This window comes from Prionailurus viverrinus, chromosome A1 (assembly GCF_022837055.1).
Source record: "Prionailurus viverrinus isolate Anna chromosome A1, UM_Priviv_1.0, whole genome shotgun sequence".
Lineage (NCBI taxonomy): Eukaryota > Metazoa > Chordata > Mammalia > Carnivora > Felidae > Prionailurus > Prionailurus viverrinus.
This window is the reverse complement of record NC_062561.1, coordinates 91,192,827-91,220,720: the sequence shown is the minus strand read 5'-3', so window position 1 is coordinate 91,220,720 and position 27,894 is coordinate 91,192,827. Positions and strand designations below refer to the sequence as shown.

The window sequence follows — 27,894 nt, the reverse complement described above, 5'->3', positions numbered from 1 at the left end:
GCCATATGCAACCACAGCATGCAGATAAGAGAAAGCCTCCTTTTAATGGGAAGCCATGAGAGATCTGTAAGCAGGAAGGTGAAAGAATCAGTGCTGGGTCTTAGGAAGTCTTAGAAAGGTTGAGGTGTTGAGAATAGAACAGAGGAAGTAAATCCCCAAGACTCAAGATGTCCTGCAGTGTGTCTACAAAAATTATGTGAGAATCCATGCAGGTAGGGACACTGGGCATAGAAGGGCCAGATGTGAGAGACGGAGTCTAAGAAACATAGTAAGAAGCCCTGGGAAGATTAGAAAGAAATGAGGCAGGCAATGGGCGGAGGGTAGAATCACATGCAGAAGGAGGCAGCAGACAGGTGAAACTCAAGGCATTAAAAAACAGGTCCACAGAAGGTTTGAGAAAATGGCAAGGAGGATGTGGGGGAGTAGGAGAACATGGGGAGAGAGGATTGGGCTATATGTTTGGGGGTAGGAACTTTTTAATTGTTATAGAACATTTCAAGCGTATGGAAAATCATAGAAAATAGCAAACTCATTAGGGTGTCTCTTAAATTTTACTTTTTGTACCTAAAATAATCATACACATCCTCTTCACCAAGTTTGCTCCAAATCGCAGACCCCTCTCACCAAGTTTTCTCCAAAGTTGGCCTCATATAAAGTAAAATTTGAAAGAATTTAGAACTACAGTGTCTATTGCTAGACATGAGATAGTTCCATGCAAATTCAATTGCCTACCCTATCAGGCCCATAACGCCCCTTCGATAATACATATTATCGAAATAAGGTACCCAGACACTTGTACTAAAATCCCCATGATTGTGACAGCACGGGTATTGTCTTAATACCAAAAGCAACATGTGTAGGCAATGTGATTTTCTGAAATAGTTAATAGCTCCTTGATTCTGAACAGAGCGGTTTAACTGCATTCTGGGAAGACTCCGAGTACATTTATGGTAGTTATGTTTCTCACCAGTATTCCCAGCTCTCCTCTCCCCAGACAGTAGTACGATATAACTTTCTAATTCCCTTGAAGTTAGAGATGGTATGTGATTTGCTTTGGTCAATAAAACGTATATGAGAGGGGCACCTGGGTGGCTCAGTCAGTTAAGCATCTGACTTTGGCTCAGGTCGTGATCTCATGGTTTGTGAACATGAGCCACCCCTCTCCCTCTCCCTCTCCCTCTCCCTCTCCCTCTCCCTCTCCCTCTCCCTCCCTCTCTCTGCCCCTTACTCACTTGCACCCTGTCTCTCAAAAAAAAAAAAAAAAAAGAGGGAAATGTATATAAGTGAAGTTCATCATGTAAGGTCTGCGGCATTTAATGTTGATGCAAAACCCTACTCCAGGGGCACCTGGGTGGTTCAGTTGGTTAAGCATCTGACTCTTGATTTGGGCTCAGATCATGCTCCCATGGTTCATGGGTTTGAGCCCCACATCAGCCTTACAGCGTGGAGCCTGCTTGGGATTCTCTCTCTCCCTCTCTCTCTGTCCTGCCCCTGCTTGTGTGCTCACTCTCTCAAAATAAAGAAATAAACTTTAAAAAAAAAAAAACAAAAAAAAAACTCTGCTACAAAGCATACAACCTCCGAGGGCCTGGGTTCCCAAGTGGAGCCTGATGAGAAACAAACTTCTGGTACATTAAGCCACTGAGATTTGGGGGTTCTTTGTTATTGAAGCATAACCTAGTCTGGTAAATGCTAAAACTATTTTTCTGAAAGGAGTTTGTGTTTTTATGCAAAATGGAATTAGGTCCAGGCTCTGATCACCTACATGAATGTCCACGTGTATTGCAAAGTCATGAAGGATCTGGGTCCCCTCTTTGGTATTCCAGACTCCCCTGTTCACTCCAGTAAAGACTAGAAGCATCCCCTCCAATCACTGTGACAGCTCAAACACCATTCCCACTCTCCCCATAGAAAACAACTGGCCTTCAGGGACCAGACACATCTGGGAGAAAACGGGTTTCTAAAGGGACAAGCCATTGCTTATTGACGTCAGGGACTATACTCTGAGCTGCCAAAGCTTCCAACTTTTCAAAAGAGCTAAAATCCAGGTTTTTATGCCAAATCTTTTTTTTTCTTTAATTTTTTTTTAATGTTTATGTATTTTTGAGACAGAGAGAGACACAGCATGAGCAGGGAAGGGGCAGAGAGGGAGACACAGAATGTGAAGCAGGCTCCAGGCTCTGAGCTGTCAGCACAGAGCCCGACGCGGGGCTCGAACTCACGAACTGTCAGATAGTGACCTGACCGGAAGTCGGTCGCTTAACCGACTGAGCCACCCAGGCGCTCCCATGCCAAATCTTTTAATTTCTAAATATCTGCAACAACTTCGTATTTTTTTTTAATGTTTTTTCATTTTTAAGAGAGCATGAGCTGAAGAGGGGCAGAGAGAGAGGGAGTCAGGGGATCAGAAGCAGACTCTGCACTGACAGCAGGAAGAGTGATGCAGGGCTGGAACTCAGTAACAGTGAGACCATGACCTAAGCCAAAGTCGGTCGCTCAATCGACTGTGCCACCCAGGCCCCCAACTTCATTTTTTTTTTTTTTTTTAATTTAAGATTTAAACGCTCTGGGAACCAAACACAGGGTTCTCCTAGTTTGATAAGGCCCATGTGTGGCACTTTGCAAAGAGTGTCAAATGCTAATGAAATGTTCCTATTTAGTGAAATTCCCTTCTTTTCCAAGTGAAGAAACAGACTGGGAGTGATTTCCTGCGAGGGGGTAATGTGTTGCCCAAGCCACACAGTTGGCTAACACTGGTCATTAACTGATAACGTCTGCCATGTGCTCCCCTCTGCAAAATCTTATTTAACAACCAGGCAGGTTCTCTTATTACCCCCAGTTAACTAATTAATAGAATCTGGACCTTCTGATTCCCAGTCCTGCCAACCCGTCATTTATAGTTTTGGGGCTCTTTAAATAAAAATCCTGATTTCCTGCCTTGTCTGTCCGTTTCCTTACCCGTCCTCCTAGGGTTTGTTCTAGAGTGCTGCAGAAAAGTGACGAAGTAGAAAAAATAAATCATGAAATGAAAATTAAAAAGAGGAAATAGTGTCACAAAGAAACCCAAAGCCATGGGGGCTGTGTTCTATGCCAGGCTGGGGGCACCCCAGTTAGGGGAGAAAACACCAGAGTAATTTTTTGGACACAAGTCCTCCCGACTGGTGGGAATAGGGGTGCTTCTATGTTATGATTTGTACTCTCCTGAGCCGTTTTAAGGTTAAAGAAGGGAAAGGGGGGCAGTGAAGAGGAAGAAGAACTTCGCGAACGGAAAAAAAAAAAAAACCCAAAACCCAGGAGGCAGAGTTGGCTGGAGAGTACCCGCCCGCGCATCCGCCCGCGCCGAGTCCTCCGCCCGTCGCGGCCACGTGATTCAGCTAAGATGGCCGACGGGGAAAGTGGCTGCCCGGCGGGGCGGGAACCGGAGCAGGCGCCGGGACCGGAGCCGGGAGAAGAGTTCGAGATTGTGGACCGAAGCCAGCTGCCTAGCCCTAGCGAGCTGCGGAGCGCGGCCAAGCCGCGGGTGGGGCCGGAGGGCTGGTCGGCGCCCATCCTGACCCTGGCGCGGAAGGCCACTGGCAACCTGTCTGCAAGCTGCGGGAGCGCGCTGCGCGCGGCCGCGGGACTGGGAGGTGCGGACGGAGGCGCGGACGGCGCGGCGCGCGCAGGTAGGCTGCGGAGGGGCGCGCCCCGCGCGCGCCCGCGGGACAGGTGGCTGGCCGTGGAGCCGGGCTGGCGAGGGAGTTGAACCTACTTAGCCTGTTAGACGAGTTGTTCACAACCAACCTGTTAGGACGCCCAACTGCTCGTCTGTTTTCTTTATACCGTGCAAGCCAAATCAAAATAGATAACGTGGATTTGGATGGTCTGAGATTGGGCTACTCCCCTAACGAGACTCTTCTAATTGTATTCCCCCAGACAACCTCCTTACTCTCGTTGGTGGACTTCAACAAAATGTACGAGTTTAAGGTAGTCTGTATTTTAAAAGTACTTGAGAACTGAATCCAGTTCTGCTGTCTGCTGTAAACCTCGAAAAGCCTGCCCGGCTCACGCCTCTGGGTGTGACCGCGCATCCCGACTCACTCGGGAGTCAAAGCTCCCAGGAGGAAGTCAGGAGGCGATAGTTCCCTTCGAGCCGAGTCGTCAACTCGCTTTGTGATGGACACAAATCACCCCATTTCCCACAGTGTGCAATAGGGATTTTCTGATTCACCCAGTGACCTGTTATAGTCCTTTTCAGCCCTTATTATCTGGAGTAGAGTTTGAGCATGTTAGATGAATGAAAATACTAAATGATTATATCATAATATCATTAATATCATTTAAGGGTGTGACTTGGGAAGCCCTATAAAGCCAAGTATTTAGAGCCGTGCTAACCAACAAAGTAACCACTACACACATGTGATGTTTAAATGTTAAATTAAAATTAAAACTTCAGTTCCATCTTCATAGAAAGTGCTGTGGGGCAGTTGACCAAGGACGGTACTGCTAAGAATCCTAATGATGTGCCTTTGAAGTTTCTTGATTCCCTCCTGTCTATCGGTAAATGTGCTGTAGAAGTCATCACTGACACCAACATAGTGAATTGTGAGAATTTCACTAGTTAAGAAAGATTGAGGAGTAAAGTTTAAAAACTGACTTTTTTTGAGACTCTTGCAAGGGAAAGTAGGACTAGAAGGTAATGAGGGAGCCTGTTCAACAATCTAGTTCCCACTAGCTCACTACCTTTGCACACACCTTGGGTTTGTGTTCTTTTAATGTTCATTTTTGAGAGAGAGAGAGACAGCACTCGAGCAGGGCAAGGGCAGAGAGAGAGGGGGACAGAGGATCTGAAGAGGGCTCTGTGTTTGCAGCAGTGTGCCCGATGCGGGGCTCAAACTCACAAACCATGAGATCATGGCATGAGCCGAAGTCCGACACTCAACTGACTAAGCCACCCAGGCGCTCCACACCTGTGACTGTTTGATTGTATACCCAGCCATTGGCGGTTAGTCCCTAAAGTCAAGGCATGAGGTGTTCTGGAGGCATCTGAGATCACATAGCAAGCAAATAATAAAATGTCTGCTGTTCACTGATAAATAAAATGTACCAGTGCCTAAAATAGCATGTAGCACAGAATAATAATAAATACTTGTTGAACAAATGCATATTTGAAAAATACTTGTTTTCAATCCATAGTACTGTTATCAATAATAGCCAACACTTATATTGTGCTTAGTAGATGCCAGGTCTTAGATCTGTACTTGTGTTCATTCATTTAACTTGCATAAAGACCCTAGGTGATAGCAGGACTGACTTCCTGGTGTGCATTAATGCAGACTTTGAATTTTTTTTTTTTAATTTATTTATTTTTGGGACAGAGAGAGACAGAGCATGAACGGGCAAGGGGCAGAGAGAGAGGGAGACACAGAATCGGAAATAGGCTCCAGGCTCTGAGCCATCAGCCCAGAGCCCGACGCGGGGCTCGAACTCACGGACCGCGAGATCGTGACCTGGCTGAAGTCGGACGCTTAACCGACTGCGCCACCCAGGCGCCCCATATTAATGCAGACTTTGATCATTGTGGTCATCCAGCTACTCAGAAGTGCCCCGTACTTTAAATTCTTACCATCTTCGTGTGTTTTGTTAAGTGAAGTATGTTGGAACAAAGAAGTATGTAGGGGCCTTGGAGCCGGGCTCGTGTGTGGTCCCCCAGCCTCCCTGGGACAGGTTCTTAGCCACCATAGCCCACTCAGGCTGCCCTGGGGCTTCTTCCTACCCCTCCCTGACCCCACTCCATGACTACTGCTGGTCCAGGGAGGGTTGGGGTTGTGCCCTCCGTATCTCAGGGCAGGACTGAGGGCCTCTTGCCCACCCAACCAGATACCGACTTCATCTCTGCAGGAAATTGCAATCCCTTAGGACCACAGGAAGGGGAGATTGACTTCCATACTTCCACCTGTGTAGCTGGCCCCATGTGATTGTCCCCGTTATAAAGAGGGAAACTGAATAAAAGAGAAGTAACTTGACCTATTTAACTTCAAAGTGACAGACCAGGACTTGAACCAAGTCTTGAACCATGCTCTTAGTCACAACACTTAAATGCCTCAATGCCTTTATAAGCAAAATGCCATGGTATACGTGGATTTTTTTTTTTTAAATAGCCACTTTAAAGAAAATATTAAATGAGTAACTGCCACTTAGCTCTGGCACCAGTTGGGAACATGGCTTACCAAGGGCTGCAGCGTGGGGAACTGAGTGGCCAGTCCCGGATGTAATAGAATTGGCAGCCATCAGATAGGACAGGAGTGAGGGTGGGGAAAAGGAAATGGACACTGGGCAGCAGGCTCTGCAGAGGCTTCAGAAAAGCAGGTCAGGACAAAACCATGGCCACCACTTCAGCCAGGGCCAGGCAAGGGCCACCTCATTCATCTCTTTTTCTTTCTTTGATGTGTTTCCACAAGCAGTGAGGGCAGAGCTTTTTCAGAGGAACAGCAAAAGAGCAGAAATTGAATGTGAGCGGCACTCCTGCCAGGGAAAAATTTTTTTGATGATCTAGGTTAAAGGCAAATGTGGATTATTGCAGAATGCTTCAAATACTTGTTTTACAGTGTTATCCCATGTGGGGCCTGTTAGCACAGAATGCCATAGTGAACGTGTAGTTGTCTTGTTTCAGTTCTTTGTTGTTGTTTTTTTAATGTTTATTTTTGAGAGGCAGTTATTTTTGTGGCCTAGTCGGTTTAGCACCCAACTTCGGCTCAGGTCATGATCTCACTGTCCCCGTGAGTTCGAGCCCCATGTTGGGCTCTTTGCTGTCAGCACAGAGCCTGCTTTAGATCTTCTGTCCCCTTCTCTCTCTGCCCCTCCCCTGCTTCTTGCACTCTTTCTCTCTCTCAAAAATAAAATAACATTAAAAAAAATAAATGTTTATTTTTGAGAAAGTGTGAGTCGGGGAGGGGCAGAGAGAATTGGGACAGAGAATCCAAAGCAGGTTCCACGCCGACAGCAGTGAGCCCGATGCAGGCCTTGAACCCACGAACTGTGAGATTATGACCCGAACCAAAGTCAGGCTCAACCGACTGAGCCACCCACATGCCCCCGGTTCTTTGTTGTTTTAAGTAATAAGTGCAGGTGATAAAAAATAAATCAAACCGTGCAAAAGATCATTCAGTGTAGATAGAGTATGTCCTCCTGCACAGGAACTGTCCCCAGGCCTGTCGTATCTTTCAGTGAGCGGTCATGTATGCTTTCATCTCCCCACGCAGTTTTCTCACAAACCGCAGGACACACGCCAGGTTCTTCATCTTGCTTGTTCGAGTAATGGCTTCTCCTAATGGACGGGTGACAAAGTATGCATGTTCCTAGAGTTAACGTGTCCAGCACAATGGCTTGCATGTGGGTACCCAATAAAGAGGGCGCTCTTTCAAAATCTTATAATTATTTACATACATATTTGCCATCGGGCAGGTGGTACGTATTATGCCTTTGTTCTCTTCCATGGGCAATTTTATTTTCCACGTGTCAAAATGGCCCTCCACAACTGGTACCACTCCTTCTAGAATGAAGCACAGTAACTTTTTCTACTCCACATTGCTGAACTCAGGTTAGCCCTTGAGATGCTGAGTGAAAATTCCTGACAGTTGGGAAAGTGTCAAAGTTTTCTTCCTCATCACACTGCATTATAAGATCTTTCAAGACACCGAAGGGCTACCCGGAACTCAAATTTATAGAGCATCTACTCACTTCTCTATAACTTAGAGGCCAACAACAAAAAACCCCAAACAGCCCACTCCCCGTTCTGAGTCCTTACTCTCTACACCAAAAGTTACAACAAGCTGCCAGCCATTTGAGCCATTTGTGTCTGGAAGTTGCTTTTTTTTTCATGCCGCATAGCATAAAGGTATTAAAACACACAAAAAGATTTTTTAGTCAATTTGCAGGCTTTACATAAAAATCCAGATCTCCAGGGGTGCCTGGGTGGCTCAGTCAGTTGAGCCTCCGACTTCGGCTCAGGTCGTGATCTCACAGCTTGTGAGTTTGAGCCCCGTGTTGGGCTCTGTGCTGACAGCTCAGAGCCTGGAGCCTGCTTCGGATTCTGTGTCTCCCTCTCTCTCTGCCCCTAACCCACTCGCATTCTGTCTCTGTCTCTCTCAAAAATAAATAAACATTTTAAAAAATTTAAAAATTAAAAAACAAACATCTCCAGCTGCCTCTGGAGGTTGGGCCACAGGTTCCCTCCAGCTCATATTCCCAGAGCTGCACTCGTTTCTATTCCAGGCCTGGCCCCTGTGCAGGAGTCAAGCTCGGGATCCCTGAACACACCACTTATTTGGCAATTCAGGAAGTGTAGAACTTTGTGATGTTCCATGTGTTGTGCTGATGTGCTGAACTATTATTAATGCAGCTTAGAGAGATGTGACCAGCTTGGCTAGAGTCACAAAGCTATTAAAATTGAGAGATGGAATGGCTCAAAGGGGCGCCTGGTGGCTCAGGTTCTCACGGTTCGCGAGTTTGAGCCCCACATTGGGCTCGTTGCTGTCAGCGCAGTGCCTGCTTCAGATCCTCTGTCCCCCTCTCTCTCTGCCCCTTCCCCATTCGTGCTCTCTATAAAAAATAAACATTTTAAAAAGGAAGAAAAGATCCACTTCACATTTTGCCTAGCTCTCTGACTTGAGCACGAATGGAAACAGGTGAATAATGAAGAGAACAATGGATGGGACCCAGCCATGTACCCAGGAACGGTGACAGGGTTCCAGCTCATATCACCTAAAACACTAGTCTTCACATGTTTTTCTCACATGACCGCCCCCCCCAAAAAATCTTCAGCTTTTAAAGCTAACATATAAAATTCTTCATCACAATTTTAAAGTTTGTAATATGTTTTCTGGCTTATTGTTAAGTACTGGCTTTTTAAAATAAAAGTGTTACATCCATCATTCTTTAAGTGGTATGTAAATATCTAAATGATTTGATAAGCACTACTGTCCATCTTAAAAATAAATAAGTTATTTGAAAACTTTACTTTTTTTAAAGTTTTTTATTTTTAAGTAATCTCTACACCCAACATGGGGCTTGAACTCACAACCCTGAGATCAAGAGTTGCAATGCTCTTGTGCCTGGGTGGCTCAGTGGGTTAAGCGGCGACTCTTGATCTTGGCTCAGGTAATGATCTCATGGTTTTGTAGGTTCAAGCCCCTCATTGGACTCTGTGCACTGGCCTTGGTACCTGCTTCGGATTCTCCCTCTCTCCTCTCTCAGCCCTTCCCCTGCTCTCATTCTGTCTCTCTCAAAATTAATTAAAAAAAGAAAAGAGTTGCATGCTCTAGTGACTGAGCCAGCCAGGCACCCCTGAAAACTGTACATTGTCCCTTTATTCCTTAAACTTGAATTTCCGTTTCACTTCTATGTTTTTTTTTTTTTAACGTCTATTTATTTTTGAGAGAGAGAGAGAGAGACAGAGCACAAACAGGGGAGGGGCAGAGAGAGAAAGAGAGAGAGACACACACACACAGAATCTGAAGCAGGATCCAGGCTCTGAGCTGTCAGCACAGAGCCCAACATGGGGCTCAAACCCACAAGCCATGAGATCATGACCTGAACTGGAAGTCAGATGCTTGACAGACTGAGCCACCCAGGTGTCCCATCCATATATATATATATATATATTTTAATGTTTGTTTATTTAATATTTATTTATTTATTTATCTATCTATCTAGAGAGAATGTGTGAACAGGGGAGGGGCAGAGAGAGAGAGAGAGAGAGAGAGGGAGAGAGAGAATCTGCACTGACAGAGCCCCATCTGTGGGGCTCAATCTCAGATGAGATCATGACATGAGCCAAAATCAAGAGTTGGGCACTAAACCACCTGAGCCACCCAGGTGCCCCATCCACTTCCATATGTTTTTAAAAATGTTATTGTTCATTCTATCATACATTTCAGAAACAAATGTAAATGAATTAAAATTCAGTAAACTTTTCTTGTGACTAAAGCTCTAAGTGTATAAAATATTTTTCTTCTGGAATGAATTACCATTAAAATAATTAGAAATGATAAGTTGACAAAAGGATATAATTTCTTGTTATTCTCTAAATGAGCTGGTTTGGTTCTTTGCATTAGCATGTATCTGTAGATGAAAATATGTGATTTACTGATAAAATATGATAGGATTCAGCATCAGTTTTATTCCTGTGTTTTGGTCTTTTATAGATGTGATCCCTGAGAAGCCTGGTTCATATAAAAAGAAATAGAAATGAATAATCTTGTCATAGTAATGTTGTCAAGTTTTTTAATTCCTTCCAAGTTGTGTGCCCCAAATCACACTGATCTATTGTCAAAAATTATTTTTTTGTTACTTTTTGTTCAAAGCAAAGGAAAATTACCTGACTTGCAAAGGACACAACTCAGACATATTAAAGAAGTTTCTCAAAAAGTTCCTTACTATGATAATCCATAATTATTAGACTTTTTGGAAGTGGCCTGTTTTAGGACCATAGCACCTAGTTAACATTCGAACAATTATTTATGATATTTCTTAAGATACTTACGCTGAAAAGCATTTGAAACTGTGGTAGGTTTTCTATAAAGTGTAAGAAACTACTGAAGTACTTGAATTTGTCCATACAGATTTAAAACACTAGCAGTAATAAAATGCTATAAACTGTATATCTAACATTAATTTGGATTGAGCAACCATCACTTTTATTAACATTTCTAACATTTATTTTAATGGATCTATTGAAAGTAGCACTTGGTACAGTACAAAATAAGTATACATTTGCTTATCTTTTAAACCATTAAACTATTTGTTGCCCTTTTTTGGCTGATGTGCTTATTATTAAATATGGTCACTGGAAGCCAAGAGAATATGGGTCAAAAGACTAGTTCCTTGGGTATTTCCAGACGTTTTTGGTTAAGGCTTGTTTTGCTCTCTTGGATCTCCCCAGATCTTTGGTTTTTACTTTAATTTATTAAATGTATTTTCTGTACTGAGATCTCTTTTTAATTTTTGTATTTAGTAATCTATATCTTAAGCATTTCACAGTGCCTGTGTAAAAATAATAAAACTCTAATAGGATGATATAGAATAAAGGAGACTGATCAGTTACCAAAAAAAGGTTCCCTAAAAAAAGTTTTTACCAAGGGGTGCCTGGGTGGCTTAGTCAGTTAAGCATCCCACTTCAGCTTAGGTCATGATCTCATGGTTTGTGAGTCTGAGCCCCACATCAGGCTCAAACTGTCAGTGCAGACCCTGCTTCCTAGACCTCGGTCTCCTTCTCTCTCTGCCCATCCCCATCTCACTCTCTCTCAAAAATAAGTAAACTTTTTTTTTTTTAAAGGCTTGCGGTGCCTGGGTCGGTTAAGCAGCTGACTCTTGGGTTCGGCTCAGGTCATAATCTCATGGTTTAGTGAGTTTGAGCCTGACAGTCGCTCGGCGCCGACAGTGTAGAGCCTGCTTGGGATTCTCAGTCTTCCCTCTGTCTCTGACCCTCCCCCACTTGTGCAGTCTCTGTCTCTCTCAAAATAAATAAATTTTTAAAAATAAAAACACATTTTTAAGGCTTTACTAAGACTTATCAAGTGAAAATTATACTTGTAATTCTTTCATTTAGTTACATGTTTAGACCACAACACTCAAAACAGTTGGGGACACCTAGGTGTTGCTTATTTCATTACAGCTTTGCTAATACAACATTTTTTGACAAAAAGACATAGTTTATGTGTACTTCAAATCCAGTTTCATTGAAAACATGGAGCTACAGTTTTGGCCTATTTAATTTATGGCACATGTCCATCAAGTTAATGGTATATCCTAGGGAGGAGTATTGAGACTGGATGAGAATAATTACATGTATTTGTAGGGGAAAATTTATAACTTTCTAAATTTGGGATACCCATTAGAGAGCTAGAGACCTTCCCTCTCCCCCAAGACTAGGTTTCCTTAACTAAGTACAATAAAGCAATGAGAGATTGGAAGCTCTTCATGTTTTGGATAATTTGATGAATTATCAAAGAAGGCTTCACCTCCATTTGGTGTGTGGGACTTTGTGGACCCCACGTCAATGCATAAAAAGGAAGATGTGGGATAGGGAGGGAATCTGTATCCAGGGCACAGAGGTTCAAGAGCACTGGCCTCCGGGGTTTCAAAACACACCAGGTTCGGCCACTCACCACTGACAAAATCCAAAGGCAGAGAGACAATGGGTGGTGAAGCAGAAAGGAATTTATTTCCATGAGGCCAACACCGGGAAGACAGTAGACTAGCCTTTCAAAAGCGATTTACAAAGTGCTGAAAATACAGATTTGTATAAGCAAAATGTGGGACAAAGGCCGGTGAGTACAGACAGGTGGACAGTAAAGGTCAAGTCTATCCTGGTCTTCGAGTCAGTCACGTGGGGTCTTGCTGGCTCAGGGCAGTCCTTTTTGCCTGAGGGGGTGGTTTCTGAACGCAGCCTTCTGCCAGAGGTAACTGATAAGCTGGAAAGAACTTCAATTAGAAAGTACTAAGATCAGAACGGAGGTATTTGAAGCCCTCTTTCAAATCAGGTTGCCCTGTGGAACTGTCACACTTGAGCTGGAAACGGATTTCCTTCAAGCTCCTGGGCTTGCGTAGCCCTGCGCAGGAATCCTGGATATGTATTGTGATTAGAAGACCAGTGTGGTTTACAGAACTGGGCGTGGTACCTTCTTCAGCAGTAAATCTTTACAAATTGCTTCTATGTTTATTGCTCCACTCAGGGTTCTTCCCTCCTCTTAATGAGGTTTTACAATTTTTATTTCCTTTGCCAATCATCCAGTTCATTAAAGTTTTCGAATTTATAAATATAATACATAGGATTCTCTGAAAGTAATTCACGGTCATAATTCATTATGTAGTTCTTTTCAATTTAAGCTATACATGATGTGCTCTTTTAGCTATCTTTATGTTCATATTAATGACCGTGAAATAAAACAGCTATAAAAGATTAATATCACTATTAATTTATACAGATCAATAAGAGTTCAGCGAGAAGCGTAAAAGATTTAGCAGGCAATTGACAGAATACTAGGAGAGGATAAACATGAAAAGCTACTTAACCTCATTGGTAATCAACAGCTACAAACTAAAATAATACGACTCCCTCGCCCATCCAGTTGTCAAATATTTAAGACTAAATGTTGGCGTGGGTGAGGAGGGACGCGCGCGGCTCTGTTTTTTCTGCCAGGACTCGGTTAATAGCATGGAGTCTACATTTTTAATTTCCAGGATGACAGGTTCCTGGGTATTAGGGGGACACCTGGTAAACATTTGTCATGGATATCTGATACAGCCGACAAACCTTTTTTTACTCTCAAAACAAAGCGACGTTAATGGAGCTGAAATGGAAACGTAGCAGTTCTTTTGATTCTAACGGTTTTACCCACAAATGTAAAACTCGTAATTGTCCAGTAGCTGTGGGCAACAGTTGACGGGCAACAACGAGAATTTGAGTCTGGAACTGAGGGGCAGAGGCCTCCCCGAAGACACTTGGGCTGACACCATGGGACAAAAAAGCCGGTTCAGTTGGCCTTCTGAACAGGCTGAAGACGAAGGGAACTCGGGCAGAGGATGCAAAATGGCGCCCGTGAGCTTCGTGGGCGTGGCCTCTAGCTGGGCTCGTCCAATTGGAGTGTTCAGGGGCGGAACGCTTCCCCCCCCCCTCCCCCCAGCTCGCCTTCTATCTTGGGGCGGGGCTTCCTGGAGTTCGCCCCCTTCCATTGGTCAAAAATGGAATACTGGGTGTGGGAAAGGCCAATCTCGGCAAGTCTTAGTAGGACGGTCGCCTTAGCAACGCGCGGAGCCGCCTGGGAAAGGTCTCGGGAAACTGACCCGCGGCTTAGGCTTCCCGGGTGCATCTATGACCTCCAGGGATCAGAGGCCGTTTGACTGCGAAACCCAGTTATCAGTCCTCCCGCACGTCCGTGCTCAGAACGGATTGCCTGGCCCCGCCTGGACGATCTTCCATCCATTGCCCTGCATCTAAAGTCCTCACCCGGGAACACACTCAGCCCACTAACGAAGCTGTCCCTGTTTGTGCCCCAACAGCTTCCAAGTGCCAGATGATGGAGGAGCGTGCCAACTTGATGCACATGATGAAACTCAGCGTCAAAGTCTTGCTCCAGTCTGCCCTGAGCCTGGGCCGCAGCCTGGATGCGGACCATGCCCCCTTGCAGCAATTCTTTGTAGTGATGGAGCACTGCCTCAAACACGGGCTGAAAGGTGAGCCTGAGGAGGGGCGTTCGGGGGCGTGGAAATTCGGGCTAGCTGTTTGCTCAGCAGGCATTCATCAGTGCCAAACATTGTTCTTGGTGCTTGGGATAACAGCAGTGTGCAAAACCGACAAGCGTCCCTGCCCTCAATAAGTAACATTTAGAGCAGCACTGTCTGGTAGGTCAGCTACATGTGCAATTTTTACTGTTCTGCTAGTCACGTTTAAAAAAAAAAAAAAGTGAAAATAAACAGGTGAAATTAATTTTAAGAACATACTTTTTTGTCCCCAGTATATCCAAAATATGATTTTTACACACAATATTTAAAAGCCTTATTAATGAGATTTTTATATTCTTTTTTATACTAAGGCTTAAAAACCCACTGTGTTTTACATCTCCATTGCACTGGCTACACTTCAAGTGCTCAGTAGCACATGTGGCCACTGACTACCTCTGACAGCACAGTTCTAGAGGACCAGACAGTAAAGGCAGAAACAAACTTAATTACAAAATGCTACAAATTCAAGGAAGCAACATGGGTTTCTACTAGAGTGAGAGGGGAAGGCCTTGCTGGGGAACTATGAGCTGAGACCCAAAAGAGTTAGCCGTGCAGAGATTTGGGGCAAGAGCATTCCTGAGGGAGAAAAAAACAGGTGCAGAAGTCTTGAGTGAGACCAAGCTTGGTTTGAGGAAGATACCAGAGGGCTCAGAGGGAGAGTGCGGGGAGATGAGGTCAGGGAAATAGATTGGGGGGTGGGGGAAGGCTGGATGGTGTAGACCTTTATAGGTCACATGAGGAGTCGGATTTTATTCCAACTGTATCTGGAGGATTTTAAGCAAGGGAAAACATGACCTGACTTACATTTTTAAAACAACTTCCACGTGTTTGAACAGATTGTAAGGGTGGGGAGCTGACCGTATTGGGAGCAAGAAGACCCATTAGAAGATTATTGGCAGCGGGTCAGATGAGGGACGGTGGGGATAATTTGAGCATTGATTTTGACATCAGGTAGGAGGGAGAAAGGGGAAGGCTTTCTACAAGCAATACAGATATGAGATACTTGTTTTATTTCATGGACAGTAAATACTTGGAGTAAGAACATAGTCAGGATATCAGAGAAACCCTGTCACCAGAGGAAGGGAGCTCGTTTGTTACCTGGCATCTGAGTCCCTGAGACTAAATCAGGATTAAGTGGTAGAGTCATGCATTGTCTGTTTGGCTTTTGGGAGAGAGACAGTGGACACCTGAAGACATTTTGCAACCTGTTCTTATAAATAACACTTTTGTTTTCCCTTTTAGTCAAGAAGAGTTTTATTGGCCAAAATAAATCTTTCTTTGGTCCTTTGGAGCTGGTGGAGAAACTTTGTCCAGAAGCATCAGATATAGCCACCAGTGTCAGAAATCTGCCAGAATTAAAGTGAGTGAGAAGCAGTTACACTGACTTAATGTTAAAAACAAAAACAAAAACAAAAAAAACCTTGTATTTACCCATTTCTCAACTACTTGTTGATAAAACTTTTTCTAATTCAGAACAAATTGTAGCATGAGCCACACTCTACTTAAACTTTAGTTCCAGCCCAGATGCTCATAATCCTCAAGATCTTCAGCAAGATTTGCCCCTCCCTGAGCCTCAGTTCCCTTATCTTTCAAATGGGGTTTGAAAGATTCCTGCTTGTCACACAAGGTCACGTAGTTTGAAAGATGTGGTGGGGCACCTGGCTGGCTCAGTAGAGCATGCAACTCTTGAGTTCAAGCACCATGTTGGGTGTAGCGATTACTTTAAAAAAGAAAAGGTGTTGTCACCTGAGGAGCGGTTACAGGAGTAAAAGGAGTCATCATTACACTCCTGGGAATCCATGCTTCAGATACATCTGGGCACCTTTCTGAATAGTGTAGTTTGGGCCAGATTTTCGATTCTGGGACATGAGACATTTGTGAAAAGGTGAGACTGACATCATTTGCCATGTCTGGGTTTGCCTCAGGATTCCCCATGCATAGGCTCAAAATAAAAAACTGGACAGAATACAAACAAGGCATCATCATGAAATTTGGAACTAGAAAGGGACCTAGAGATCCCTGGGCCGATACAAAAGAGCACACTGCAGTCTCCCAGAGGGGGACACGACTGTCCAGCCTCTGATGCTTCTCCCAAGGACCTAGCCTGTTCCATTTTGAGATAATGATAATAACCAGCATTCACTAAGGGCCTGCCATGTGCCAGGAGTTGTGCTAAGGACATTTCAGGATCTCATTTAATCCCTCTCAACAAGGCTCTGGGAAAGCTGTTGGAATCCCCACTGATAAGTACAGAAACTGAGACTGAGTAGCTAAGTAACCTGCCCAAGGTCCGTTGGCAAGTGAGTAGTAGAGCCAGGAAGAGAACACAGGTCTGCAGGACTCTGGAACCTTCTAAAGCCCATTGACCTCCATTGCTACAGAACCCTATGCATTCTTACCAAGACGAAATTTAAGCCTCTGTCCCTGTCCCTAGTTCAGTCCTCTGGGCTTGTACCACAGAAGGTGAAAGCCTTTTGTCCATGACAACCTTCAAATCTGTATTTGGTGATCTGTCATGCACTTCCCTCGTCTTCTGCTTTGCTTCATACTTATGTGATCCTGTTTGCCCACCCCTTCCGACCAGCTTACTCCCTCAGGAGTGAAGCAGCTAGAACAAGTCCCAGCGTGTTCAGGTCGGAGTAGAACAGTCCCTCCTACGCTCAGACCTCTGTTTCCAGTTATGCATGGGAGGCATTTTTGAAGCCTTATGCTAACAAAGAGCTCACTGTCAGCTAAACCCACTACTCTGTTCCCCTATTAACTCTGGCTGCTAAACAGGCTTACGTACCAAAATCCTACCCTGTCTGCCAAAGAGGAAATATACAATAGTTCCCTTTCCTTGATGCCTCTGGGAGTAGCCTAACAGGGGGCTGCATGGGAAAGGACTTTTTTTTTTTTTTTTACTATTTCATTAAATAGTAATGAAAGTTCTAAAATTTTGGTATTATTTGGGAAGTTATGACTAGTGGGGTTTTTTGGGGGAGAAGGGGTTGTTTAAGGTTGTTTGAAACTTGTAGGATGAATTTTTGCATCCTGAGAGGAATCTGTCCAAAATTCAGTTCCCCTGTCTAAAATGAAAATACCAGGGTGGGGCACCTGGGTGGCTCAGTCTGTTAAGCGTCTGATTCTTGATTTCAGCTCAGGTCATGATCTCACAGTTTGTGGGTTTGAGCCCTGCATTGGGCTTTGCACTCACAGTGGGGAGCCTGCTTGGGATTCTCTCTCCTCCTCTCTGCCCCTCCCCTGCCCTCTCTCTCTCTCAAAAAAAAAAAATTTTTTTTTTAAGAAAAAATATCAGAGCTCCTAGGTGGCTCAGTTGGTTAAGCATCTGAGTGTTGATTTTGGCCTCAGGTCATGATCTCACAATTGTGAGACTGAGCCCCACATCAGGCTCCACACTGGGTATAGAGCCTGCTTAGGATTGTCTCTTCACTCTGCTCCTCCCCCCCCAAGTAAATAAACAAACAAACAAATAAATAAATGAAAATATCTTTTGCAGTATGATTTGTCACCCAGAATTTTTTCTTTTTTTTTTTAAGTTTTATTCATTTTGAGATAGAGAAAGCAAGTGAGGCGGGGGAGAGAGAGAGAGAGAGAGAGAGAGAGAGAGAGAGAGAATCCCAAGTGGGCTCAATACTGCCAGCACAGAGCCCGATGCAGGGCTCAAACCCACACATCATGACATCATGACCTATGTCTGACGTACAAACCTAATCTGGTATTTCCTGGCCCCCTGTGAAATTTTATGAATATATGCAAAGGTTTACCTAATTGTATTTGTTCCAGAAATCAGATTTTTGAGGATTAAGAGTGTTTTTTTCTCACTCTTTTGTCAAAATAGGCAGTTCTTCCTGCCCATGGGTCCTGTCCCCATGCTTTAATAAAATCATCTTTTTGCATCAAAAAAAAAAAAAAAAAAACAACCAGACAAAAAGTACATGTCCATGATACAAAATTCAAACTGTACCCAAAGAGCTGTTTTCTGGGCTTTCGCAGACCGTATGTTCCACCCAACCCCCAAAGCCACTATTCTTACAGTGTTCTCTGTGTTCATGTTGATGTGCAGTACATGTGTGAATATGTGTATCTCTTTAAAGTGGGGTTTGAGGGGTTTTTGGTGTTAACACCTTAACAGTTTGATTCTCTGAATTCTAGGACAGCTGTGGGAAGAGGCAGAGCATGGCTTTATCTTGCACTCATGCAAAAGAAACTGGCAGATTATCTGAAAGTGCTTATAGACAATAAACATCTCTTAAGGTATTTTTTTACCTCCTATCTTTGCTTGTCTTTCGCTCTGTAAATAATTAGAACATAGTTCTGCAGATTGTTTTGAATTGAAACGAGTATACAACATACACAGCTTTTATTTGAATTATTATTCATCATAAATTTCCTGTGGCTTAGTTTTAAAAGAGTATTTCAGTCTGTAAGCACGGGTATCTGAAAGTCCTTTTGAATGAAGAGTCATACTTACTTTTCATTTTGAAAAGTCATTTCGAAACTCATTCTTCAAAATCCCTGTGATTAGGTAACTGACAGCCTACTCGGTTAAGCTTCAACAAAATGTTATTTATTTGACTTGTTGATAACAGGGAAAAAATGACTTTAAAACCAGATGCAGTGAACAACTTTAAAGTATAAAATCCTGCTTTTTTCAAGATATTACCTATCTTAGGATTCCATATCCAGTTTGTAAAATTTTGTATCTCTTAGCATCAGTAATGACTAATTGGCTGTCTCTGAAATTTATGACTGGTTCATTTTTTTTTTAATGTTTATTTATTTTGAGATAAAGAGAGAGAGCAGGGGAGGGGCAGAGAGAGAGAGGGAGAGAGTCCCAAGGAGGCTCCGCACTGTCAGCACAGAGCCCAACATGGGGCTTGATCTCACAAACCATGAGATCATGACCTGAGCTGAAATTCAAGAGTCAGATGCTTAACCGACTGAGTCACCAGGTGCCCAAGACTGGTTCATTTTTGATATTTATAAATATATAAATATAAATTTATAAAATATGTACATATAAACGTATGTAAACAAAAATATCTTCATAAAAGGAATTTTCTCTAGAACATGAGCATTTATAAGGGAAGAATCTCTCTAGAGTTAATCTTTTTGTCTAATTGAGTTGAAAGTAGCTTTTATAGTATGGCCTGCCACTCAAAATTTTCCACATTTTAAGTCATGGCTTATTATTGATTATATCTTTAACATGATAAATGCGATTTCAAATACTTCACATACTTTGCACTTTGAGTAAAGTCACACTGAGTAGCTTTGAGGTACAGATTTTGTTCTAATGAACTAATTCTTTTTTTTTTTTAATTGACTTATAGTTGACACACGTTACATAGTTTCAGGTGTGCAATATCGTGATTCCACAAGTCTACACCATGATGCTGTGCTCACCACAAGTGTAGTTACCCTCTGTCGCCGTGCAGAGTTACCACAGCACCATTGACTGTATTCCCTATGCTGGACCTTTCATCCCTATGACCTAACGAACTAATTCTTAAGATTATAAGTTCTCATGCACTCACACACACACACAGCTGGTAAACTAGCACATCACTGGTGACCAGGAGCAGTAGTAGACAGGGGATGGGGCCCCACTATGAATGGCTGAGGTGACTCGAGAGGTAAGAAAGTAAAAGCATCCAGTGTTGCTCCGTGGGACACAGGGAAGAGGGAAGGGTTTTATTCTTGGATGTGGGGGGCTGTGGAAACCTGCTTCCGGCTAACATGAGTGTAGAAATAGTTCCTCACAGTGCGGAAAAAGGAGCCAGTAGAGAAAGGAAGGGCAGAGTGATGGTCAGGAACAGAGGAGCCAAGAGGAGGTGAGAAGGACCAGGGTCCAGGGTCCAGATGGAGGAGTCAGCCTTAGACTAGAGGTGGGAGGAGCCCATTCTCAACCACAGGAAGAGAAGAGAGGCCAGAGAAGAAATAGCAGCACTTGAAGCAGGTGGGGGCAGGAGGAAATGGACACCAGGGAGTTTCTGGCTTCTGGTGAAGCCGGCAGCCCAGCTGTCAGCTGGGAGATAAAAAGGGGTGCAGGTCAGGGAGATGGGGTGGTGAACATCCCTTCCTAAGAAGCCCCCTGCTGTGTCAATCTCTTTCAGTGAGTTCTATGAGCCTGAGGCATTGATGATGGAAGAGGAAGGGATGGTGATTGTGGGTCTGCTGGTGGGACTCAATGTTCTCGATGCCAATCTCTGCTTAAAAGGAGAAGACTTGGATTCTCAGGTAAAATAGGAATCTTGGCTCTAAGTGGAATGCCTTCTTTGGGCCAGGGATTTTCCATAAGATCTGAGGACATGGGCTGAGCCGAAGAAAGGGGCAAATGGTAGAGGGTGTCTACTGGAAGGCTGGGGCAGAGGGGGAAGCCCCCCGGGGAAGGGGAAGTCTGGGCCAAGGCACAGAGGCACATGAAATGAAGGTAGAGGCTGGGCTCAGTTTCCAGGCCATCGGTGTCCTGCGAAAGGGTTTGTCTTTTGTGTCTGGAACCTTGGGAAGCCATCAGAGGGCTGCCTGGGTAGCGCAGTGAAGCATTTTGACTCTTGATTTCGACTCAAGTCACGATCTCCACAGTTCATGGGTTCGAGTCCCATGTCAGGCTCTGCACTGACAGTGTGGAGCCTACTTGGGATTCTCTGTCTCTGTCTCTCTTTCTCAAAATAAATAAATAAACTAAAAAAAAAAAAAAAAAAAAAAAGAAGCCATTGGAGGTTTTTAAGCAGTGTACTGAAATGATTGGGCCCAGCTTAGAGAAAGAGCAATCTAGCAGCCATCCAGGTCATAAGTTTAGAAGGGGCCAACAGTGGAGACAGCAAAAACAGTGAGCAAAGTCCCAAAGGTTGGATGGGGACTAGGAAGGTAGAGTCAGGAGAGATTTGGGAAGTGAGATGATACAATGGGGTACAAATGAAAGCAGGCAGCACAGATCAGAGTGCCCTGATGGGTGAGACAGCCCTCTTGGGAGGCTTTCTTGCTTATGGGAGCAGGTGACCAGGGTTGAGCCCTACGCTCCTGGTGGCAGTGACAATAGATGTGTGACAGGGAGAGACACCCCGACCCATCCCGACCTCCACCCCTGTTCAGAGCATCTGTAGCTGTGGTTGGGCCAATGCCCAGCCTTCTTCCTGCCACAAGTTTGGATCTGAAGAATCTAAAGCTTCCTCTAATCCCTCCATACCCAGGTCAGCTTGTTTTTATTTTGTTTTTTTTCTTATAACCTCTCCCCCCTTTCTTCCCCAATAGTTTTATTGTTTTTGCATGTTGAAAATTTTTCAAAAAATACAGACAAGTATTTGAAAAGAAACAAAACTTCACACATAATCCCATATTCAGAGAGTAATACAGTGTTACATTTTGATATCTATCCTTCCAGCACAAGAATAGGGGGTGTATGTTTATATCTTTTATTAAAGGTATTTGGACTTTTGTTCAACCAAAATATGATTATTCCAGACATACCATTTTGTAATTTTGTTTATTTCACACTATGTCCCACATAGCCCTCAATGTCAGTAGAGATATAAACCATTTATTTATTTACTTTTAGCTTATTTTATTCATTTTGACAGTGCACACACACACAGGAGGGTGGGCAGGAAGGGGGCAGAGAGAGAGGGAAAGACAGAATCCCAAGCAGGCTCTGCATTGACAGTGCAAATCCCCACAGGAGGCTCAAACTCACAAACAGTGAGATCATGACCTGAGCCAAAATCAAGAGTCCGACGCTTAACCCTGAGCCACCCGGGTGCCCTGAGATATAAATCTTTTTTTTTTTTTTCTTAAGTTTATTTATTTTGAGAGAGAGAGAGAGAGAGCATGGTGGGGTAGGGGTAGAGAGGGAGGGAGAGACAATTCCAAGCAGGCTCCGCACTGATACAGAGCAGAGCCCAACACCAGGCTGGAACCCATGAACCATGAGATTGTGACCTGAGCCGAAATCAAGAGTCGGACACTTAATTGACTGAGTCACCCAGGCGCCCGAGATATAAACTATTTAAATGGCTGCACAGTACAAGCACACCTCAGAGATACTATGAATTCAGTTCCAGATCTCTGCGATAAAGCGAGTATCTCAATAAAGCGAGTCATGGAGGGTTTTTTGGTTTTGGTTTTGTTTTTTGGTTTCTCAGTACATATACAAGTTATGTTTACACTATACTATAACCTATCAGGTGTGTGATGTGATAACATCATACCTAAAAAAATGTGTAAATAAATAATAAAAATAAGTTAAATAAAAATTAATGTTCGTACTTTAAAATGTTTCATTGCTGAGTGCCTAGTCAGTTAAGTATCCGACTTTGACTCAACTCACAATCTCACGGCTCATGGTTCAAGCCCCATGTCAGGCTCTGTGCTGACAGCTGAGAGCCTGGAGCCTACTTCGGATTCTGTGTCTCCCTCTCTCTCTACTTCTTCCCTGCTCATGCTCTGTCTCTCTCTCTCTCTCTCAAAAGTAAATAAATATTTTTTTAAAAATTTAAATATTTCATTGCTGAAAAATGCTAACCATCATCTGAGCTTTCAACAAGTCATAGTCACTGATCACAGATCATCATAACAAAGTAGGAAAAGTTTGAAATACATGATTACCAAAATGTGAACCACAGACACAAGGTGAGCAAATGCTGTTGGGAAAATGATGCTGATAGACTTGCCCAACACATGGTTACCACATACCTTCAATTTGTAAAAAAGGAATGTCCACGAAGTACAACAAAGCAAAATAAAGCAAAGTACAATTAAGCAAAGTACAAATAAAGCATAAAATGAGGTATGCCTGTATTCCATTTTATGAATGTGCCATAATTCATTTAACCAGTACCTTATTAACTTAGGTTGATTCCATATTACAACAACAGTATTGTAAACATCCTCATACCTCTTTGTACTATTGTCCATTGATTTCCTTAGGATAAATTTTGGGACTACTGTGTCACAGTAAACATTCTACATGAGTATTGTGATGTCATGGTGGGCTTTCTTGGTCTTTTTTCAATCTGATAGACAAAAACAGCTCATCTCAAATTTGCATTTTTTTATAAACATGTTTTTTATTATTTTTTTTTTATTTAAAAAAATTTTTGTAATGTTTATTTATTTTTGAGAGGGAGAAAGAGACAGAGCATGAGCCAGGGGATGGGTAGAGAGAGAGGGAGACACAGAATCCAGAGCAGGCTCCAGGCTCTGAGCTGTCAACACAGAGCCCGACACAGGGCTCAAAACTTGTGAACCGTGAAATCATGACCTGAGCCACCCAGGCGCCCCAACATGTTTTTATTTTTAAAAGTAGGCTCAGGGGCACTGGGGTGGCTCAGTCAGTTAAGCAGCTGACTCTTGATTTCAGCTCATGTTATGATCTCACAGTTTTGTGAGTTCAACCCCCCACGTCAGGCTCTGCACTGACAGCAAGGAGCCTGCTTGAGATTCTCCCATTCTCTCTCTGTCCCTACCCCACTTGCAGTCTCTCTGTCTCTCAATAAACAAATAGACTTAAAAATATATTAAATATACATAAAAACAAATACATGTAATAAATAAATAAATAAATAAATAAATAAATAAATGTAAGCTTCATGGCCAACATGGGGCTTGAACTCACGACCCTGAGATCAAGAGTCACATGTTCTACCAACTGAGCCAGCCATGCACCCCATCAAATTTATATTTTTGAGGACTCAGGAGGTCAAGTATTTTTTGCATGCTTTATATGCCATTGGTGGTTCAGCTTTTGTGACTCCCCATCCCTATTCCTTTTCCCATTTTTGTGTGTCTTCCATTTTTTCCCACTCCTTTATTATAGATTAATGATATTAATTGTCAGAATTTTTGATATAAATTTTTTGCTGGTTTCTTACAGCTGGTTTTCTCTGCAAGGAAAAAAATAATTTTTTTGGCATTCAAATTTATTTGATTTTTTTTTTAAGATTTTATTTTTAAGTAATCTCTACACCCAACATGGGGCTCAAATTCATGACCCTGAGATCAAGAGTTGCATGCTTTAACAACTTGAACCAGCCAGGCACCCCTGCTGGTGCCATCAAATTTAATGGACTTTTTCTTTATACTTTCTAAGGTATTGTCCCCATCTAAAAATTAATGTAATTTTTTAAAAACTGGTTTGGTTTTTTTTTACATTTAAATAACGTGTGTCATTTGTTTTGACATAGTGTGAAGTGGGAGTCTAGGTTTCTTTTACAAATAGTAAACCAGTTTTCTCAATGTCATGTAGTAAATATATTTTTCTGCTAATTTGGAATTTCACCTTTATCATGAGTGAAATATCCAAAATCTACTGAAGTTTATTTCTGGACTCAGAGGTCTAGTCTCTGAATCTCTCTATTCCTATGCCAGTAACACAGTCTTTAATTTACCAGAGCCACATAATATGTTTTACATTCTAGTCACTCACCTCCTGCCTACTTTGTTTATTTCCTTTTCAGATATAGTTCAGGCTGTCCATTCTGCCATGTGAACTTGAACATCACTTTGTTAGATTCCAAAATAAAAACTCAATTGTGACTCTTATCAAATAATAGATATGATAAAGCATCCTGTTCTGGTCTTTTTCTATTTTTATTTTATTTATTTTTTACTTTTTTAACGTTTATTCATTTTTGAGAGACAGAGTGTGAGCAGGGGAGGGGCAGAAAGAGAGGGAGACACAGAATCCAAAGCAGGCTCCAGGGTCTGAGCTGTCAACACAGAACCCGACGCAGGGCACGAACCCACGAGCTGCAAGATCATGACCTGAGCTGAAATTGGATGCCCAACCCACTGAGCCACCCAGGCACCTCTTTTTTTATTTTTAATTCTGTACTGTTATGGTTACCATTATTTAAGAAACAATCTGAGGGAACCTTTAAAGAGTCCTCTGAAATGACAGTAGTAGCCTGCTTCATTCATTTTTAGTTTTAAATAACATTGGAGCTCCTGGATGGCTCAGTCAATGAAACCTCTGACTCTTGATTTCAGCTCAGGTCATGATCTCAAGGTCATGAGATTGAGCCCATAGTCGGGCTCCTCGCCAAGTGGAGCCTGCTTAGGATTCTCTCTCTCCCTCTGCCCCTCCCCTGACTGTGCACTCTTGCTCTGTCTCAAAATATTTTTTAAAAATCTTAAATAGCATTTCCATATGTAGGTCTGTGCTCACAGTGGAATTTTATTAAAAAAAAATTTTTTTTTTAATGTTTATTTTTGAGACAATGCAAGAGACAGAGTGCAAGCAGCGGAGGGGCAGGCAGAGGGAGACACAGAATCTGAAGCAGACTCCAGGCTCTGAGCTGTCAGCCCAGAGCCTGACACAGGGCTCCAACTCACGAGCTGTGAGATCATGACCTGAGCTGAAGTCAGACACTCAACCCACTGAGCCACTCAGGCGCCCCTGGAATTTTATTATTTTTTTTTTCAACGTTTATTTATTTTTGGGACAGAGAGAGACAGAGCATGAACGGGGGAGGGGCAGAGAGAGAGGGAGACACAGAATCGGAAACAGCCTCCAGGCTCCGAGCCATCAGCCCAGAGCCCGATGCGGGGCTCAAACTCACGGACCGCGAGATCGTGACCTGGCTGAAGTCGGACTCTTAACCGACTGCGCCACCCAGGCGCCCCTGGAATTTTATTTTAAATTCCAGTATTGTTAACATACAGTGTTACATTAGTTTCAGGTGTATGATATATGATCCCACACTTCCATGCATTTCCCTGGTTTGTTCTTTAGCACAGTGCTTCTCATATGTCACCATGAATGTTTGCTACTGATGTCTGAGGGATCCTTTTTCTCATGTTCAGAAAGTACTGTGCCAATCTAATTTATTTTGCATTTTTATTATAAATGAGCATGCAGTGCCATCACGTACCTTTTTTTGGTGTCTTTTAAAATGTCTTAGCTTTTAACCCATAAATATAACTGAATTCATTCATAGGTTTCCTTTTGTGATATTATCCCTGCATTCCTCAAGTAAACAGGGTTTACAGGAGTGGTCATCATGTGTTACTCTTCTAGTGTCCTCCTAGATTCAACATGTCTGTGGTTTATTTGGAAATTTTGTGTTTCCCTGTATTTGTGACACTGTTCTCAGTTTTCCTTTACTGTACTGTCTTTGCCACTTTGTGGTGTCGGAATGTAATCTCATAAAATAAGCTGGATAATGTTCTTTTCTGTATTCCTGCAACTATTTATTAGACCAGGAATGATCTTTTCCTCTGAAGGTTTGTAAGAACTTACTGGGATGATCTCATCAGCTTTATGGGTTTTTTGGTCCTTAGTTGTTTGACCACTTTTTCATTTAGCTTTTGGTCAATGTATTGGTTTCCAGTGTCTTAGGACATTTTTTTATTTTTATTTTTATTCATTTCTTTTTTTTTGAGAGAGAGAGAGAGAGAGAGAGAGAGAGAGAGAGAATACTAAGCAGGCTCCACGCTGAGTGAGAGCCAGACACGAGGCTTGATCTCACAATCATGAGACCATGACCTGAACCAAAATCAAGAGTCACGCAGGTGCCCCTTAGGACAATTTTTTAGTAATTTATATTTTTCCAAAAGTCATATATTTCATTCAGGTCTATTGGTTATAAGAGAGTATTCTGTTAAGCTTCTTAAAATCTCACTTTTCTCATTGGCAGTGTTGTGCACTTGCTAAATCTTGATCATATTTGGTGGAGATTTGTCTGCTATATTGAGCTCGAAGAACCAGCTTTTACATTTGATCTTTTGCTCTTGATTATTTCTGCTTTGGGAGGAGGGCTTTATTTGCTTTCTGATCCATTAATGTCTACTTTGAGTATTAATCCTCTCTCCTTTCTATTGTTGAGGGTTTTTTGCAGTTGAAAATGTACTTTTTTTTTTTTTTAATTTTTAACATTTATTCATTTTTAAGAGACAGAGACAGAGCATGAGCGGGGAAGGGGCAGAGAGAGGGAGACACAGAATCTCTGGTGCCCCAAAGTGTACTTTTTAAATTAAATTTTATTATTATTTTTTTTTAAGATTTTATTTTTGAGTAATCTCTACACCCAGTGTAGGCTCGAACTCACAGCCCCAAGACCAAGAGTCACATGCTCTACTGACTGAGCTAGCCAGTCCCCCCCGATATATTATTATTTAATTTTATTACAAAAGAAATGCATGCTTGCTGAAAAAAAGTTCATACAGAAGCATATCAAGTGAAGAATGAAATTCAAACTCCCCCCCCCCCCTCCCTTGATCCCTTTCGTCCCCATAGATAGTGGTAAATATTGAGGGGGAAAATCTCTCTAGAAACAGTTCTACTTTTTCTATGCATTTTTGTATATGTGGGTTTGTTTCATATTAAATCCTTTCTTGCTCCCATTTCTGGATGACGAATCAACAGCCAGGTAACCAATAGCAATCACTGTATCTCAGCGGTTGGCTGGACAGAGAGAGGCAGGCGCTTCTGGATTAAGAGCTCTGTGCGGTCAGGTTGGTGGCTGGGGCAGCAATCACTGAAGGCCTCTTCTCTCGCTTATCTGTCTTCGGGCTGAGAAGGTTCAGGGAGCTGGGACAGGAACCGCAGAGGCTTCTCAGGCACCCCTGTCCTCATGTGGTCTCTCCATTTGGTGTCCAGCATGGTAGCTTCAGGGTAGCCGGACTTCTTTT

The 27,894-nt window shown here is 42.9% G+C and overlaps 1 protein-coding gene across 5 annotated transcripts in view; it reads left to right on the top strand.

The window, feature by feature from the left end:
• The first annotated feature begins 3,351 nt into the window (after positions 1 to 3,351).
• The window catches only part of RUFY1 (RUN and FYVE domain containing 1), a 59,587-nt gene continuing 35,044 nt past the window's right edge, over positions 3,352 to 27,894 (top strand). For 3 of the 5 annotated variants that reach the window (XR_007155932.1, XR_007155933.1, XM_047876498.1), the window contains exons 1-5: positions 3,352 to 3,665; positions 14,041 to 14,214; positions 15,505 to 15,622; positions 18,418 to 18,519; positions 20,382 to 20,505. Coding sequence is in view for 3 of the 5 variants with exons in the window: in XM_047876498.1 (XP_047732454.1) it covers positions 3,380 to 3,665; positions 14,041 to 14,214; positions 15,505 to 15,622; positions 18,418 to 18,519; positions 20,382 to 20,505 (804 nt within the window). In the remaining 2 variants the exon portion in view is untranslated. The remainder of the gene's footprint in view (positions 3,666 to 14,040; positions 14,215 to 15,504; positions 15,623 to 18,417; positions 18,520 to 20,381; positions 20,506 to 27,894) is intronic. The other 2 variants (XM_047876476.1, XM_047876484.1) reach the window with 2 other exon arrangements.